We start from the raw sequence: 17,188 nt of genomic DNA, 5'->3' as shown, positions 1-17,188 counted from the left end.
CGTGCATAAATAAATCAGCGTATGAACAAGATCAGTGACAAGGGCCTGGACTAAGAGTAGGTGACAAAAGTGGTATGTGCCTGGCACCCACCACCACCATTGTGCCCTAGGCACGTGCCTCTCCTGACTACCCGTAGTGGCCAGTTAGTAAACATTACTATTTTGTAGCACTTTGATGGAAATGATTTTCAAATCAACTTCACTAAGTTTTCAGTGAAGTCAGAGGGGTATTGAAGACATTGTCAGTGGAACTTCATAGAACTTCAATGTCTTATTGAGTTGTAGCAAAAAAAAATTGATGGGTTATCTTACTTTGCCAAGTACAAGTTCTATATCATCCAACAGGGACTTCACACAGTGGGACTTCACACAGTCTGGTTCTATTCTTTATAAATAGTGTGAAGTGACAAAGAGATGGTCACAACAGTTACACTATAGTCATCCAAATCAATATTTCTAGTGGAAAAATCAGTGACATTGTTTAATAGCCCTCTGATGTCTGATTTAATATTAATCTAGGGTTGTGATTGGGTTAAACAAGGTTAAAAACCACTAGTGACTTCTTTATCTCGTATTTTGTTCCTTTGCTGATACAGGACTCACTTGTTTTTTACATCAATATATTCAATCCCATCCCTCTAGTAATAATAAATCAGCCCCCAAGTCTGCACCCTCAACAATTCTGCATTATGAAAGTATATTGTTTTATTTAGTGTTTTTGGGGCAGTCTTGAATGCTTTATTTTTTAAGGTTCTACTGTAGGAACCCAATAGACTGGGCATATCTGGACTAAAGCAAAGCAGATGTAAACAAGAGGTATACAAGATGTCCTGAGCATTGTAAATGTACAAGCAATGATAACTGTTGAATCTCAGAGGAGGGCACATATCTTTTCTGATCATTTTATTATATGAAAGCAAATACATTTACCCAGCATATTCTGCCCAGTCAGCGTGATAATACAAACTTGTTGGCTGTTACAGAATTAATCTAAAATGCAAATGTTATACAATAATGCTTAAATCCCACTGCATATAACACCTTTGTGCAAATAGAGAGTACAAGTCAGTATCAGTAGGTTCCATACAGCTTAAACCCTCTTCCCTGCTAAATATGGGGTTCCAGTATGTGCCATCCAAATCGTCTGAAGAAACCTGCTTGTGTTGGAAGGGACACCTTAAAACGTCACACACTCTGTTGTTGATGTCGAACAAATGTCACAGTCACATCTAACGGCAACAGGGTAGGTAAAGAATGGGTCAATGTCTGGGCTGCAGTTGGGCAGTTTTACTGTAACCAGTTTGGTTTCATTGTAGGTGCAGACTCTGTGGTGAGCTTCTATGTAAGGAGGATCTAGGACTGGCTTCTGTGGGGGGAAAAACTAAAGAAGTTAACACTGTAACAAACATACTTTTTACTTTTTTAGTGGCCTAACAGAGGCAGCCACTTCCTTAGCTGTCTTACTGAACATAGCAAAAGTAATTATTATCAACTACCTCTTCTTAAAGTGGAACTTAGGGTCAACAATAAGGACAGACGTGTAACACCAACTGTTTTGGGCTTCTGTGCCAACTCCAGACCACCACTGGCCTTTAGCAGTAAAGTTCTAAGCCTCAGAAGGTGTCCCTATTAGCGCTCCCTGCTAATCACTGCACATGCTCTGTGCTGCTGTCAGTTACCTGAGCTTAAGGGCTGACTCACAATATATATATATACTGTATATATACAACATAACATGTATAGTACAAGTTTAATAGGTAAGTACTTTACATTTGCATTACATGGCACCATGAAAACCAGTTCACTCTGCATAAGGATTCATTAATAATCAGTCCTGTTGCTTCAGGTACTATGACTAATTTTTTAATAATCTGTGATGCCCACTACATTTTTCTCACCAGAAGCCCAGAGTACACTGAGCATTTAGTACATAAAATACAACATATCTAGTCATAATTGTTAGGCTTTAGTTCTTTAACTTTCCCTTTAATAATTATAACAGTTTCTTTATCACCTAAAGATATATATCTAACTGTTTACAAGACTTTATAAAATACAGGGTTGAGGACATGAAACCAAAATTTCTCAGCAACCACTCATCATCAGTCAGAGCAGATTTAGTACCTATATCCTTTCATATGTCTTACATAGTTTTCTTGATGGCACCATAATGCAGGTCAGAAAATAAAACAGGTATGGTATGCCTTATCCGCAAACCCATTATCCAGAAAGCTCTGAATGGGAAAGCCATCTCTTAGAGACTGCATTTTAAGCTCAAAAACTCAAAATTTTAGGGCATGATAATTCAAGTAAATAAAAAGATGCAATTTGTTCTTGAGATACTCTTTAAAATGATAAACTAAAAGAAACTCACCTCCCAAGTCTCACAGCGCCCCCAGCAGGCATCAGTAGTAACACGCAGGCCTTTGCAGCCTGGTTTCTTTGCTAAGAATGTGAATTCCCTCACAGCACATCCAATGAAAGTTCTCAGGCTTATATTGGAACCTGCAGTGTTGCCGCAACACAGAAGCAGCAGGACAGGGACCATTACACTCTTCTTGTTCATTCTTCTCAAAGACAGTGGTTCCACAGGTAAAAATTCTCTCCTATGGCTAAAGAAGAAACACAAAAAGATTCCTTAGACAGGTGTCCATTGTTTGGTTTGGCAGCTGGTTCTGTGCCATGTCTGAATGGATTTCACATAAGCATTTATGCCCACCACTGCTTTTGTAGAGTCCCTCTTTCCCACCCCAGCCCAGAGACATATTACTCCTATAGCATTAATGCACCTACATGCCTAAAGCACCAACATATATTATAAGCACCCATATCCGCCAACAGTTCAGGGGTTTCAATGGTAATGGCATATATATGTATGTGTGTATTCATATGCCTCACTAGTTTTTTTTGTATCTAACTGCAGTGGTCGCCTGGACATCTAACATGGGTGCTTATAATGGTTTCTGAGCAGAAATAAGAAATAGATAGATAGATAGATGCAGTGTTGCTAGATGGTTGGGAAACAAAGGGTTATTTAATAAGCCAACACAATCTTTACCTTTTGCTCTTTGCAACACCTTTGCAGTTTGTGGAGCCCCTTCTCTTATAATAAGAAAAAAACAGAACATTAGAAATACTCACATCTATACCTCTCTATTGCATTGTACAAGTTGTAAAATGATAAATGACTGCAAATTTCTGATTGGTTGTGCAAATTTGCCCAGTGTTTATGAATGAACTGCTATGCTGCTATGGTACCTAGCAACCAGATAGCTGCCGAACAAACCACTAAATAACTAAAAAAAAACACACAATAAAAATGAAGATGAATTGCAAATTGTCTCAGAATAATACTCTTTACAACATACTAAAAGTTTCTTTAAAGGTGAACAACCCCTTTAAGGTATTTGCCACAATGAAATTATAGGTTTCCATACCATGACCTGCAATTATTCACTGACTTGCAGTACAATAAACATAAAATCCCAACAGGGCCATCTGTTTCCCTATCAAATGCTTTAGGGCTTGTTAAAACAGCTTTTTTCTCAGTCCGATTTTGCTGAATGGTCAAAACCTGCTGATTTATACTCCATTCATTTGTACCTGCAGGCTGTAATAGGGAAAAGAAATATGTCACTTTTGTACCGTTCCACAATTCATTGTGATCCAGAAGAAAGTGACACAATAGTGTGGCTTTGCTCAGACACATATATATGTTTTATTTATACACACGCACAAAGGAAAAGCACTCCTGTCCATCACTATTCCCATGTTTTAATCACTGCAGGACTTGGCATTTAATGTTTCACTGCTGGATGAAGGATTGGTCAGTACCTACTTCCCACCTACCCTTTTCAATGTGGACACATCTTAAACCCAAACCCTGGATTTTAGCAAATAAGCTAAAGAACCAGTTATACCAAAATATTATATGTATTGAAATGTAAAGTCGGCCTGCACTGTTAAATATAGTAGGGCTCATTTACATCCGCAGAAGAAGTTGGATATTTGAGCATTTCCCAGTAGTGAGTTGCTCCTAAAACCACTTTCACTATGTCAAAATGTGCTCTGCGCTCTTCCTTGTTGCTAAGGGCACTCAGCAAGTTACCAGGGGCAGCAAAAAGCCACTACTGGTAACCTGATTTTCTGTTTCTTAAACCGGAAATTCAGCTATTCTAGTGCAGGGAGCACAATGGCGCTCTCTGCATTAGCTACGTTCCCCCCCTCCGGCACTGTAAAGGTAAGCGTAGGGGGCCTCAGGCATACCTTCCTGCCTTCTGTTCCAAATCGGGTGCTGCTAACGCCAAGCCTTACAATCAGGGCATAATCACCTTCATTGTTTTGTTGAATTTCTTATTGTTAATCTTCAATTTACAGATATGGGACATGTTAGAAGACACCATACTCTGTCTTCTAAAAAATCTTATAAAAATGTATTAAACCCAATAGGATTGTTTTGCCTCCAGTAAGGAGGCATTATATCTCTGTATATATCTCTATGTTTTATTATTACAAAAAAATTGAAGTAATTTTAAAATAACATTTATTTGCTTAAAATGAAACCTGTGGGAGATGGCCTTCCTGTAATTCAGAGCTGCCTAGATAATGGGTTTCCAGATAATGGATCCCATACCTGTATTTTTCTATAGCTCTGCAGAATATACTGGCACTGTAAATATCAAATTTCATTAACAATCATTTATTTTCTAATCAAATGTTAAACCACTTATTATGATAAACAAATATCCTGCATACACAGGTAGTGCTTATGTCATATAGTCATATTCTTCTCCTACTGAAACACTCAAATGGTCCAATATGTATATTTCTCATAGAACGTCTTTTAGATATATACATGTATAAGATACTGACATCCCCAAACTATTGGAATATCTTAGCAAATAAAGACATACAGACCTTTAATTCTGTCCCCTGCCTGTTCAGTCTCCCCAGAAGCTCTTCACTTGCTGCTTTTATATAGGTACAAGGGGTCCTGTCAATCAAATGACACAAAGGCAGATCCTTACATGAACTACTGGGAACATCAAAGATTGCACACACAGGGAAAGCCTCCTGTCTAAACCCATTAATAATATGAAGGGCATCCGTTCTTAAGAAGGAAACAAAGCGTGCTAACGTTAGGATCGAAGGGTGACATAATTGCGGGGGAAAAAGTGAGGGTGCGGAATTTCATTTAACCCTCCTGGGAACAAATTAAAGGGATCCCAGTGGATGGGGAGGGCACAGCAAGGTGTGATTATAAAGCTGCGCTGTGTTCAGCAAATTAAGGGTTACAGTATCATGTAACAGCATTCTGCTGTGGCACAAAAAAAAGAAAAGATATAACATGGGGTAACAAAGGACAAGACTTGGGGGTCAGGGAGCAAGGCCTGGGTGCAGGTCATGCTATACTTGTTCTCTAAGCCGGTTCTTGCCCTACCATACTTACTGAGCATCATTAATCCCACCTAGAGTATAGCAAGGGGGGCCACGAGAGGATCTCCTGAAGCCCATAGCCTAGGGCAGGGGTCCTCAAACTTTTTAAACAGGGGGGCTGTTCATGGTCCCTCAGACTGTTAGGGGGCTGGACTATAGTTGGTCCTCAAACTACTAAATTACACCCCCCCTGACCCTGGCCCCACCCCTGGCCCCTACCCCCGCTGCATGACCATGTCACAACAGCCAGTGTGATTAGTGTCGGCCAATGGGACGCAGTGACGTGACGCGCTGGGGCCGAGGATCACGCTGAGGCAGACACATTGTAGCCAAGGGCGAGGAGGCAGTGGGGGCTGGGTAAGCGGGGGCCGGGTAAATGACCTTGGGGGACCGTATCCAGCCCGTGGGCCATAGTTTAAGGACCCCTGTCCTAGAGTCTAAAGGAACTGTCTGGTTGCTATAGGTTACTGGGCTTGGGCAGTAGCTACTTCTTGACCACCAAAATATTTTTTACTTTGCTTTTACTTGTGTTCAGGTTCTCTGGGAAAGTGAAGACAGGGAAAATCTCCTTCATTGACCTCCTAAAGGAAAATAATGGTTTAATGAAACTAAATCTATTGTTCTCTTTTTACTTTCAAGTGTTTGGATTTCCTATTTGCAGGCTTATTGTGCTGCACTACATTGAATACAATATATGCTCTTGCATGAGAATAGCAGTGTAAACGTTTAAATCCTGGTATCATGGCCCAGAGTAAAGTAAAGAAAAAAAAAACATTGTGGTGGTCATGTAGTAGCATGAGCAAAGATTGCCCCAGCCTAGTAACCCATAGCAACCAGACAGCTCCTTTTATCATTCTGTAGACACTAGACAGGTCACATCTAACTACTAATGAGCTGCCATTAGCTAAAGAGACTGTCATCAAGGGATTTAAAATTTGCCTCAAAGGCAAAATTTAAACTGTTTTATTATAGAAGGATATTCTATACAGGTTTATCCATGTATCCGTATTTAAAGATGTCATTGAGAGATACTACATGACTTGCAGTGGCAATATAATAATTTTAATAATTCCCAATATGCCAGTGAAACTGTAAACATGCACGCCAAATAATGAAGAAGAGAATACGTCACTGGTTTCTGCTTAGCATTAAAGGGATATTGTCATGATTTTTATGGTGCATTTTTATTTACATAGTTTACATAGCAAATAATTCACTCTAACATTTAAAATTTTATTTTTGAACAAAGAAATTTTTTTTTTTTTAGTTGTAATATTAGTATGTAGGCGCCATCTCAGTGCATTGTGTGAGTCTGAGCTTTCAGAAGGAGCCAGCGCTACACATTAGAACTGCTTTCAGGTAACCTATTGTTTCTCCTACTCCCATGTAACTGGAAGAGTCCCAAGCTGGACTTGGATTTCTTACTATTAAGTGCTATTCTGATCTATTGGGAGCTGCTATCTTGCTACCTTCCCATTGTTCTGCTGATCGGTTGTTGGGGGGGGGGGGGGTGATATCACTCCACCTTGCTGCTCAGCAGTAAAGTGTGACTGAGGTTTATCAGAGCACAGGTCACATGGCTGTGGCACCCTGGGAAATGAAGAATATGGCTAGCCCAATGTGAAATTTCAAAATGAAATATAAAAAAATCTGTTTGCCCTTTTGAAAAACAGATTTCAATGCAGGATTTTGCTGGAGAAGCTCTATTAACTGATATGTTTTGAAAAAAACATGTAACTTTGTAATTAAAGCATAATACCTTTTTATCAAGCCACCATGGTACAGTTTGATTTGTATTTAGTGTTTTTGTCCCGTTGGTAACTTCTTGGTTTTTTTTTGGTACCTTGAAAGGGCTGCAAGGCCTTTTGGACCAGGCAGTAGGGAATAATAGGGAAACTGGTGCTGCATAACTGTCAAAAGCCCATTGGGTATCAGAAGGTTGAAGCAGGATTGTAGACACAGGACAGGCAGCAATTAGAGCAGTCAGGAACAGGCAAGAAGTCAGCAATAAAGAGCAAAAATATTCAAGAACTGAGCAAACAATGGTGTAACTACCATACAGCAGACCCAGCATTCGAGGGGGCGCTCAGGGGACAGTAGGGCCTGTACTGCAGGGAAGTGTATGACATAAACTCAGGCCAATGTACAATATAAGCATAGATACTGTATAATATGAACACAGAGCAGTGTATAATATAAACACAAAGTATGTATAATATCAGCACAGAACCACAAGTGATCCCTAGAAATACATACTGAGTGATTTAATGATTCTTGTCATCCCTGTAATAATATCCCTGCCATATACTCTTTGCTCGTTCAAATATCCGCCGTGGCATTCACAAAATTTCTGTTGCATTGCTGATTAAATCATCTTGGATGGAAGCAGCCGTGTGCATTGGGAAATATATATTCCACAAGCTTCACAAGCAACCATTTGAGTGAAAATGATTTTGAATTATACACTTGACTCTGATGGATTCTTAAGTAAAGCTTATTAAAAGCCTGATTGGTAATGAGTGATTTAGAATAATCCCATCATCCTTTAGGCACAATGCTTGTGGCGGATCCATGATATCAGAACTCCTTGTGCCTATGCTTTCTATGAATTGGGCTAGGGCCACTGGTTTGGTGAAAACAAAACTTAATGCTAAAGTGTAACATGATATTGTTGACAATTCCATGTTTCCTATTTTGTAACAACAGTTTGGGGAAAGCTCATTTCTGTTTCAGCACAATAATGCCCCAGGCACAAAGCATTGTCTGCTATGGGTTTACTGAGATGTGAAGAGAGCCCTGACCTCAGCCCAACTGAACCCTTGTTGTATGACTGCAAATACAACTGTGAGCCGGTTCTCATTCCCCAGCCTCACTGTGCTGTTGTGGCTAAATGGAAGAAAATCCCACCAACAATGTTCTAAAATCTGATGGGAAGCCTTCCCAGAAGTGTAGAGGCTGCTATAGCAGCAACGGGAGGACCAGTTTGTGTCCCTACTATTGGCTTGGGAATGAAATGTTTTGGTTAGATAGGCGTCTCAGATACTTTTGTCCATGTAATGCTTAAAGAAATGACAAAGGAGTTTTGCTCATAAAAATCTTTAAGAAGGTCAAGTAACTCTGTGCTGATTTCTGCTATCCTTACATCATGGAGCACAGTGTAAAGTCAGAGACTGACAGTCATTCCTATTTATGTCTGCTAAGTATAGTTAAGGTAACTTCCATATTTATGACAAGACCAACTCATTCAAAGAAATGTATCTGCTTATATCAAATACACTTGGGTCCATTTCATGTGATATTATTTAATTGGCATTGCATAAACCGCACGTACAGCTCTCAAGCAAGTAATAGTGTGTATTGTGTGTATTATGCTACAGATGCGTTGGATACTGGGACTCGGTGCAGTTTAAAGATGTGCAGGTCAGGAAAAACTCAACCCTATCCGGCAAAATGTTGCCATTGTAGGACCCGTATCCAACCTGTACCTGTGTCTTTCTGCTTTACACTACTCCTTTGTGCTCCTTAGGTTCCCAAACAGGGAAACTTCTGAAGCAGAAAAATAGCGCACCCAACCGGAACCTGCATTAGGTGCCCAAATTTCAACCCTAACCCGCCCGACCCAAGGCTGCAGGTTCCAGGGGTTGCGCGACAACTTGCACATCTATAGTGCAGCTGTCTTTAGTAAAAATACATATTGGATTTAACTGCATTGAGTCCAAGATCGTCACAAAATATTGGACATAACTGTTCAGTTAACTTGCATTTGAATCTGACCTGTGTGCTCACAAACTAACTGAATGTCCCATGTGGCCCCCCTAAAGTCACTGACTAACTAAGAGGTTAGAGAGCTGAAAGCAGGAAGTAGTGTTCTGGCTATTATGTTAGACATCTCCTCACTCCAGCACAGTCTATCCATTTTAAGGTTTGTATTTTCCCTCTAAATGTAATTTTCAGCCTCCCCCTGTGAATCTGTAGCTTGAAGGGAACAGTTTATCAATGTAGCCGAATGTTATTGTTTTGGAAAATAGAAGTGTTCAGTTAATACCGTGTGGGGGCAGGATCCATGTGGCAGTGTCTGTAGGCCTGGATCATTATGTCGTGTTTTGGGTCTGATCATCCTGTTTGATCTTTTTATCTCTTAAAAACCCCAGAAAAAAATATTCTTTTGTGCAAATAATTGTTTTGTTGAGTAGCTCTTAAAAAATGTCTTTTCTCATTCCAATATTTAATAGCAGCACTTTTGCCTTTATCCCACAGCACATCCCAAGGAGTTAGTTTAACAAGGATTTCCGAAATGTAAGTGGCTAATTGAAAAGTCTTCAAAAGAAAAATGTGAGTGAGGCTTTCCATGGCTTATCTGTACATTATGTTTTCCCTGGCAATGAATCCAAACAAATGTACTCTTTAAATGATCTTAGGTTGAGCTGTGCACTCTCTCTCTCTAGCAATTATCTCATTTTAACCATAGAGATCTATTTCTCTAGGAATACAGCATATTACAGGTATGTGATCTTTTATCCAGAAACCTGCTATGTAGAAAGATCCTGAAATCACTAGCAATGCCTTTTTCCAAAAAGCTAACTAGCTATGGAAATCTATATACAGTATAGCAGTGTTCCCCAACCAGTGGCTCGTGAGCAACATGTTGCTCCCCAACCCCTTGGATGTTGCTCTCAGTGGCTTCAAAGCAGGTAGTTATTTTTGAATTTCTGGTTAGGAGGCAAGTTTTGATTGCATAAAAACCAAGTATAATACCAAACAGAACCTTCTGTAGGCTGCCAGTCCACATAGGGGCTATTAAGTAGCCAAGTATAGCTCTTATTGCTACTTCTAGAAACCTTTTTCATGATTGTGTTGCTCCCCAACACTTTTTCAATTTAAATGTTGCTCACGGGTGAAAAAGGTTGGGGATCCCTGCAGTATAGTAATGTCTACTTTTCCATTTGCCCAAAAAACTATGTTTAACTGTTTTTTTCCAGTTGATTTAAGGCCCCTGGTTCTAGAAAATTCTAATGTCACAGTTTTCAGAAAAACAGTTTATTAATTTTCTACAACACAAACCAGATTTTAGTTTAGGGGTTCCCTGTGTGTGTGCTGGTTCCCCAAGGGGATCCTGGAGTAGTTGCAGGGGGGACCCAAGGATAGTAATACTAAGGTTTGGGAAGATCAATTCAATTTCTATTAGCACTAGAGATTCATGTTTAAAATGCCAAAACATCCAAAGGGGAAACTGAACCAAAATAGGCCCCAAAACACGTTGAGGATTTGGGGCTTTTTGCATGCATTATTTCCATTTCTTGCTTTGTTGATATGCCTGAAAGTCCAACCCCCATGCCATTAAAGAAACTGAGAAAATGTACAGTATAAAAGAAACAGTGTCAGACTGGCCTGCTGGGAAACTGGGATTTTTCCCAGTGAGCCCTGACTTTAGTGAACTCTTTGCCCTTTTTGGAACACAGAACATTAACTCTTTTCAGGTTGTGTTTCATTTATTCCCAGCAGTGAGGCAGATAGGAAAAAGAAAAGTAAAGAATAGAGTAAAGAAAAGAATACTACTCTGGCAGATTTCTGCTGCTGACTCGAGTCCTTCAGACAGATTTGGCATCTAATCTGCACAAATATGGGCAACCCGACCACTGGCGGAACTATAGGGGGTACACCCCCTTGGAGCCCGCCAGTGCAAATTAGGAGTGAAAAATGTGCAGCTGCACGCCCTGCACCCAGGGATGAATAATTCCTGTTGCATCAACAAGCCAATGTGGCCAAACAATCAAATTAGCCAGAGATTGCTCACCATAGATCGGCATATCAGGAGACGATACAGTCATATGGCAACCTCACTAAATGATTGGATCACACTGTGTATGCCCACTTTTAGTTTAGGGGCCAGTATAATGTTGTTGTCTGAGCACAATGCATTTTGAACTTTACTAAAACAACATCATTATACTGGCCAAGTATCGACTAGAAAAGCCAAAGAACCAGAATTGACCATGGTCAGCATGAGAAAGCACTTTAGGTGCAGCACTTTTGGGTGTGTGTGTTATATATTACACATTTAGTGTTCCAAACGTTGGATTAATAAATATTTTTTGTTCTTTTTTTATGTCCCTGTGTGAAGTTTATTTACATAAACTTCTGCCCAGAACCTGGAGCAGCTGATTGTTTGTAGGGAGTGCTCATTTTGTTTCTTTTATATTATTTATATATATATATAGTTACACATGCAATGAAACATTGACATCATGTAGCAAGAAACTAAAAATAACTCTTTGTTATAGAGATAACTATAAACTAAATCTAAATTCTGCCCATAGGTACGGCAGCCCAATGATCCCACCCCCCGAGACTTGTTGGCTGCTGTGTCTGCTCATTACAAAAGAGGCTTTGAGAGGTTTTATTCTCTGAATTAAGCAACGTTTGACAGGAGGTTTTTAGGAAGTCTCTGTATTCCGAGGGTGCGAAGATGAACGTAATTACCATGCTGATATTTTGAAACCAAATTGTAAACTAAAGTAAGCAGAGAATGTCAATTTCTTTTAAAGACAAGATTCTGTTAGAAGTGAGATCCATCATCACCAGCAGAATTCTATATATATATATGTAAAGCCTACTCTGCTTTTCTAGCAGACACACAGTGTTAGTCTTTTTAGCCCTTTAATTCTGGTAACACCACTTAATAAAGTATAAAAACTACATGGAGCCGTGCCAGAAAGGTGTAGGAATGCAGCAAGCGCAAAGCTGACGCCAGACTCCGGAGAGGTAATAAAGTCTGGTGCGGCACAGCCGTCTATGTGGCATTATCTAAAGCAGTGGTTGAGCCCCACTAAGCTTATAACAAGATTAGTCAGAGAAAACCACTTGTATTACAGCCATAGGTCCCAAAATCTTATTTTAAAAAAATTGCTTTTCAGGAAAATATAGGAATGGAAAAAGCATTCTCCCCAAATCCCCAAAACAAACCTCCAGGCCCTCTGGGAAGCCAGCCTCAAGCCATCATAGGAACCACTAATGTAAATACTTAACATTGGTTTTGAGCACTTACATAACATTACAGTATGGGTTTATGAAGCAATAAGCCATTTGGGCTAAGATGTGATGGAAATCTCACACACAGAAAAACATTATTAAATTGGGCCATTAATAACTAATTCCAATTTCCTACTCCAAGCTTTTATATACACCCATTGTTTTAAGCTTGGCAGGCTACCTGTAAACATTGGACATATTATAGGAAAATCAAGGGTTTTTGTTTGTATATTCAGGTAGGGAGATTGTAGTTACATAGAAACATTTAGCATCCGGAAACATCATACAGCAGGAGGGAGTAGGTTGTATCTGCCCAATTCAGGTCACACAGCAGGTCCAAAATTAAGAAGCTAGGAGAGCCTTGCCTAGTAGTAAAGTGAACAATTTATTCTTTAGAACCAGGTTGCTTGCAAATGAAAAGGCTGTATTTAGACTTATATTACAGCATCCACTGTGTGTTCAACTAGCAACAGTGGTACAACACACCAACTGCAGACTAAATTTGAACAATTCTGTTCAGCAATGGACTGTGTCTGGCAACCACATACTCAAGAGGAAGGCACTACACGGAACCGGCAATAGGCCCAGCAGAGCACAGAGCAGGACCAAGACAAAAGAGGTATGTCAGTCAGAAACAACAAACCACAGGCGCACTAAATAAGTCTACAGCCTATCGAAGAGTCAACCCTCACTTCTGCAGCATTAAATATGTCCAGTGATATAGACAGGGAGCTGTGCATACTATAATGGGTATAGTCAGGCAGCCAACAGGGAGCTGTGCATACTATAATGGGTATAGTCAGGCAGCCAACAGGGAGCTGTGCATACTATAATGGGTATAGTCAGGCAGCCAACAGGGAGCTGTGCATACTATAATGGGTATAGTCAGGCAGCCAACAGGGAGCTGTGCATACTATAATGGGTATAGTCAGGCAGCCAACAGGGAGCTGTGCTTACGATCATGGGTATAGTCAGGCAGCCAACAGGGAGCTGTGCATACTATCATGGGTATAGTCAGGCAGCCAACAGGGAGGTGCGCATACTATCATGGGTATAGTCAGGCAACCAACAGGGAGCTGTGCATACTATCATGGGTATAGTCAGGCAACCAACAGGGAGGTGCGCATACTATCATGGGTATAGTCAGGCAACCAACAGGGAGCTGTGCATACTATCATGGGTATAGTCAGGCAGCCAACAGGGAGCTGTGCTTACGATCATGGGTATAGTCAGGGCAGCCAACAGGGAGCTGTGCTTACGATCATGGGTATAGTCAGGGCAGCCAACAGGGAGCTGTGCATACTATCATGGGTATAGTCAGGGCAGCCAACAGGGAGCTGTGCATACTATCATGGGTATAGTCAGGGCAGCCAACAGGGAGCGGTGCATACTATCATGGGTATAGTCAGGCAGCCAACAGGGAGCTGTGTATACTATCATGGGTATAGTCAGGCAGCCAACAGGGAGCTGTGCATACTATCATGGGTATAGTCAGGCAGCCAACAGGGAGCTGTGCATACTATCATGGGTATAGTCAGGCAGCCAACAGGGAGCTGTGCATACTATCATGGGTATAGTCAGGGCAGCCAACAGGGAGCTGTGCATACTATCATGGGTATAGTCAGGCAGCCAACAGGGAGCTGTGCATACTATCATGGGTATAGTCAGGCAGCCAACAGGGAGCTGTGCATACTATCATGGGTATAGTCAGACAGCCAACAGGGAGCTGTGCATACTATCATGGGTATAGTCAGGCAGCCAACAGGGAGCTGTGCATACTATCATGGGTATAGTCAGGCAGCCAACAGGGAGCTGTGCATACTATCATGGGTATAGTCAGGCAGCCAACAGGGAGCTGTGCATACTATCATGGGTATAGTCAGGCAGCCAACAGGGGGGGATGGGGGATACAGTTGGCTGGGCCTGGCGAAATCTGCTTTGGAAGGAGGCCCAGCTGCGTTGGCAAAGTTACATAAAATTAAATTCTACTGCCCTTCCACTGACTTATTAGCACATTAATTATTTTAACTATTGCTATGAACTACTTTATTATGGAGTAACATCAGCTGTTTATATTGGGAGCTATTTACTGAATTATAGGAGTATATGAGTGTCTCCTACATTCAACTAACTTTCAGCAGAAGAATGCCTGGTCATTGGGCCCCTAAACGTATACAATAAATGGAACTTATGCAAAACCTTACGCTACTTTCAAAGAAACTTACATATAAACTCCACTGACACCAATAACTTACACATTATTTTTACAAACTACTACTGACTAGTTATGGGGCCACTATACTTAAACTTATGCAAAAACTTATAGTTACATAGGACTGAAAAAAGACCAGAGTCCATCAAGTTCAACTCTTCAAGTAAACCCAGCACTCACAACCTATACTTATGTAACTTCCATATCAAGAAATGGCAGCACAGAGCAGGGGCAGGAACGAGTGTAAGGTTTAAACTTAGGGCAAACTTTCCCCCAAAGAACTCACTGTTAATTAGAACATAAATGGAACTCTTTATATGAACTGCTTATTGTAAAGTAACATATATTGCAAACACAGGGTGTGGCCAAAATTTTGGTACTGCACACTTGTGTTATTGGGGTCCTCAAAGTTTCTGATAGTGGCCCTGGGTGTAGTAACAATAATGGACTGGGCAGCAACCATTCCTATTGACACACACTCATTTGTTTTTGGTAAGAGAAAGGACTTATTTAGGTCCAGCCCAGGGGATTTTCAGATGAGTCCCACTGTAAGGGAGAAAAGAACACATTATAGATTGAAAAAAATAGGCTTTCTACTAATCATCCAAGATTTACCAGGGAGGTTCCTAGGAAGGTCATTCTACCCCATAAGAGGGAGCAGCTTTTCTTGACTCCGGTATTCTTAGCTTCATATATATTTGGGGTTCTCCAATTAGAACCCTATATGCTTTGCCACTGGTGGGAGCAGCATCTCTTTACATAAATGACCAATAACGCTCCTGTTAGTAGGTATGGCAGTGGCAGCTATATGATAAGCCCTGGTCAGAGGCAGGCAGAATCCACGCCAGGAGCCAGATACTGGAATATCAACCATTTCTTACAAACATTGCATTTAAATTGCAACCACTGGTGGATAACTTTACACATATTTTGAGATTTAACACTAAAAGCTACAATTGTTAGGAAATACTCCGTCAAGAACAGAATTGTAAATAATCCTGTTTTTAACAGGAAGTTGTACAGAAAAGAATGCTGGTAATGGCTAACACATGCATTTTCATTAAGAATTGTAGCAGCTATCAGAACACCTGATACTCTTCATGGGTTTGCCTTCCGGCAGCCATGGGAATCACTATAGGTTGCCCTGCAAAGGTGGCAATGACATATCCAGGGCAGGCTTTGGTGAGTAGTAGACAATAAAAAATAATCAGTGCATTGCAACCCTTAGCAGAAATAAAACTGCCTGGTCACCAATTAATCCAGAAACATCAGGCCAGGATGGAAATTATAGCATGATACAAAAGAGCCATGAATATCCTGTATCCTTATAAACGGTGCTTAGAGATGTTACATGACTCATTGAAGCTTGCGTATAATAATAAATGTACCCCCTGTTGCAAAATATGAGGATATTATAAGTGCCCTCTGAGCTCCATGGCCTCTATAGAAGCACCCAGCTATCGATCTTGTGCTTTTATATGGTCATGGAACTCCTTGGTGATTTCACACCATCGACCTTTTTGATTGGAACAGACATGCTGAAAGCAAGGTTCATTGTTTGGCTTTATCCAGATTCAAGAGTAACTAAGTCCATGTTTAATGTGTATGGCCAGCGTTATACTTTAGCAGATTGGTGCATAAAGTCATGGCATAGAGAACAGAGAAAGGGTTTGTACTTGGGTAGTAAATAGGCTGCGTGGAAGAAAAGAATTGTTATTTAGGTAACATGTTCCAAATGGTTCAGATTTAAAAGGGAAAGAACAGGGATCAATACTTAGACTTAAGGGTAAACAAATATCAGCCAGGCTTGAGCTATCCCTATTAATTTTGTGGACTGAATGGGCTAACAAGTATAGGTGGCCAAACACAGGCAGATGTAAGCTACAAACCGATTTGGCAGCTTTTCTGCCCATGTATAGAGCTGTCCAATAGGCCTATCTGACAGATATTTTGGCGAAAATTGGCCAGCTGTCAACCGGGCAGGTCTGATCACTCATTAAAGTGACCCTAACTCCAACAGCATGTATCCCCATCATCATGATTACATGGCCTGGCCCAAAGCCACCTCTATGCTCCTTTTAAGTAAGGGCCGTTAAACTAATTCTATGCACAAGACTGGTTAAGCACTATATACAGCCTGGGGGCCTGGCGACATATCACCCACAGACGGCACATGATTTTGAGTTATCGGCTCTGCTCAAGTAGAAAACAATTTGGATATTTGTTAGAAATTCATAAATATAAAAAGTATCAGCAGGGGTCTGTTGTAAGTCAAAGGTCACAAAGTCAAAATTCTGCACTTCTTGCACCGGTCCGTTACCTCTGTGTCCCACTGGGCTTTGTTCTAAGTGTATATTCACTAATCCTATACATCACCCTCTTACCAGCTGCAAATCTCATAACAAGACAACAGCACATTTGTATTTTTACGCACAACACCGCTTTTTGAATGTACATTTTTTTATTAAAATATCACGCAGCTAATTTTTGCGATGGGACAATATCTGACAT

General features: G+C 40.6%; 1 protein-coding gene across 1 annotated transcript; it reads right to left on the bottom strand.

Annotated features, from left to right (window-relative positions):
• Positions 1 to 871: 871 nt before the first annotated feature.
• On the bottom strand, positions 872 to 3,292 carry gphb5 (glycoprotein hormone beta 5). Its single transcript, XM_018096827.2, has 3 exons — positions 3,059 to 3,292; positions 2,375 to 2,612; positions 872 to 1,366 (listed from the first exon to the last, which is right to left on the bottom strand). The coding sequence occupies exons 2-3, from the start codon at positions 2,564 to 2,566 to the stop codon at positions 1,178 to 1,180; spliced, it is 381 nt and encodes a 126-aa protein (XP_017952316.1). The 5' UTR covers positions 2,567 to 2,612; positions 3,059 to 3,292; the 3' UTR covers positions 872 to 1,177.
• Positions 3,293 to 17,188: the final 13,896 nt, after the last annotated feature.

The sequence above is a fragment of the Xenopus tropicalis genome, chromosome 8 (assembly GCF_000004195.4).
Source record: "Xenopus tropicalis strain Nigerian chromosome 8, UCB_Xtro_10.0, whole genome shotgun sequence".
Taxonomy (NCBI): Eukaryota; Metazoa; Chordata; class Amphibia; order Anura; family Pipidae; genus Xenopus; species Xenopus tropicalis.
This window is presented reverse-complemented; position numbering and strand designations above follow the sequence as displayed.

Bases quoted from the DNA above. Each gene is read 5' to 3' on its own strand.
- gphb5 (XM_018096827.2), bottom strand. From the start codon at position 2,566: ATGAACAAGAAGAGTGTAATGGTCCCTGTCCTGCTGCTTCTGTGTTGC. The intron at 1,367-2,374 runs GTGAGTTTCTTT...TTCCCCCCACAG, and splicing joins GGCGCTGTGAGACTTGGGAG to AAGCCAGTCCTAGATCCTCC.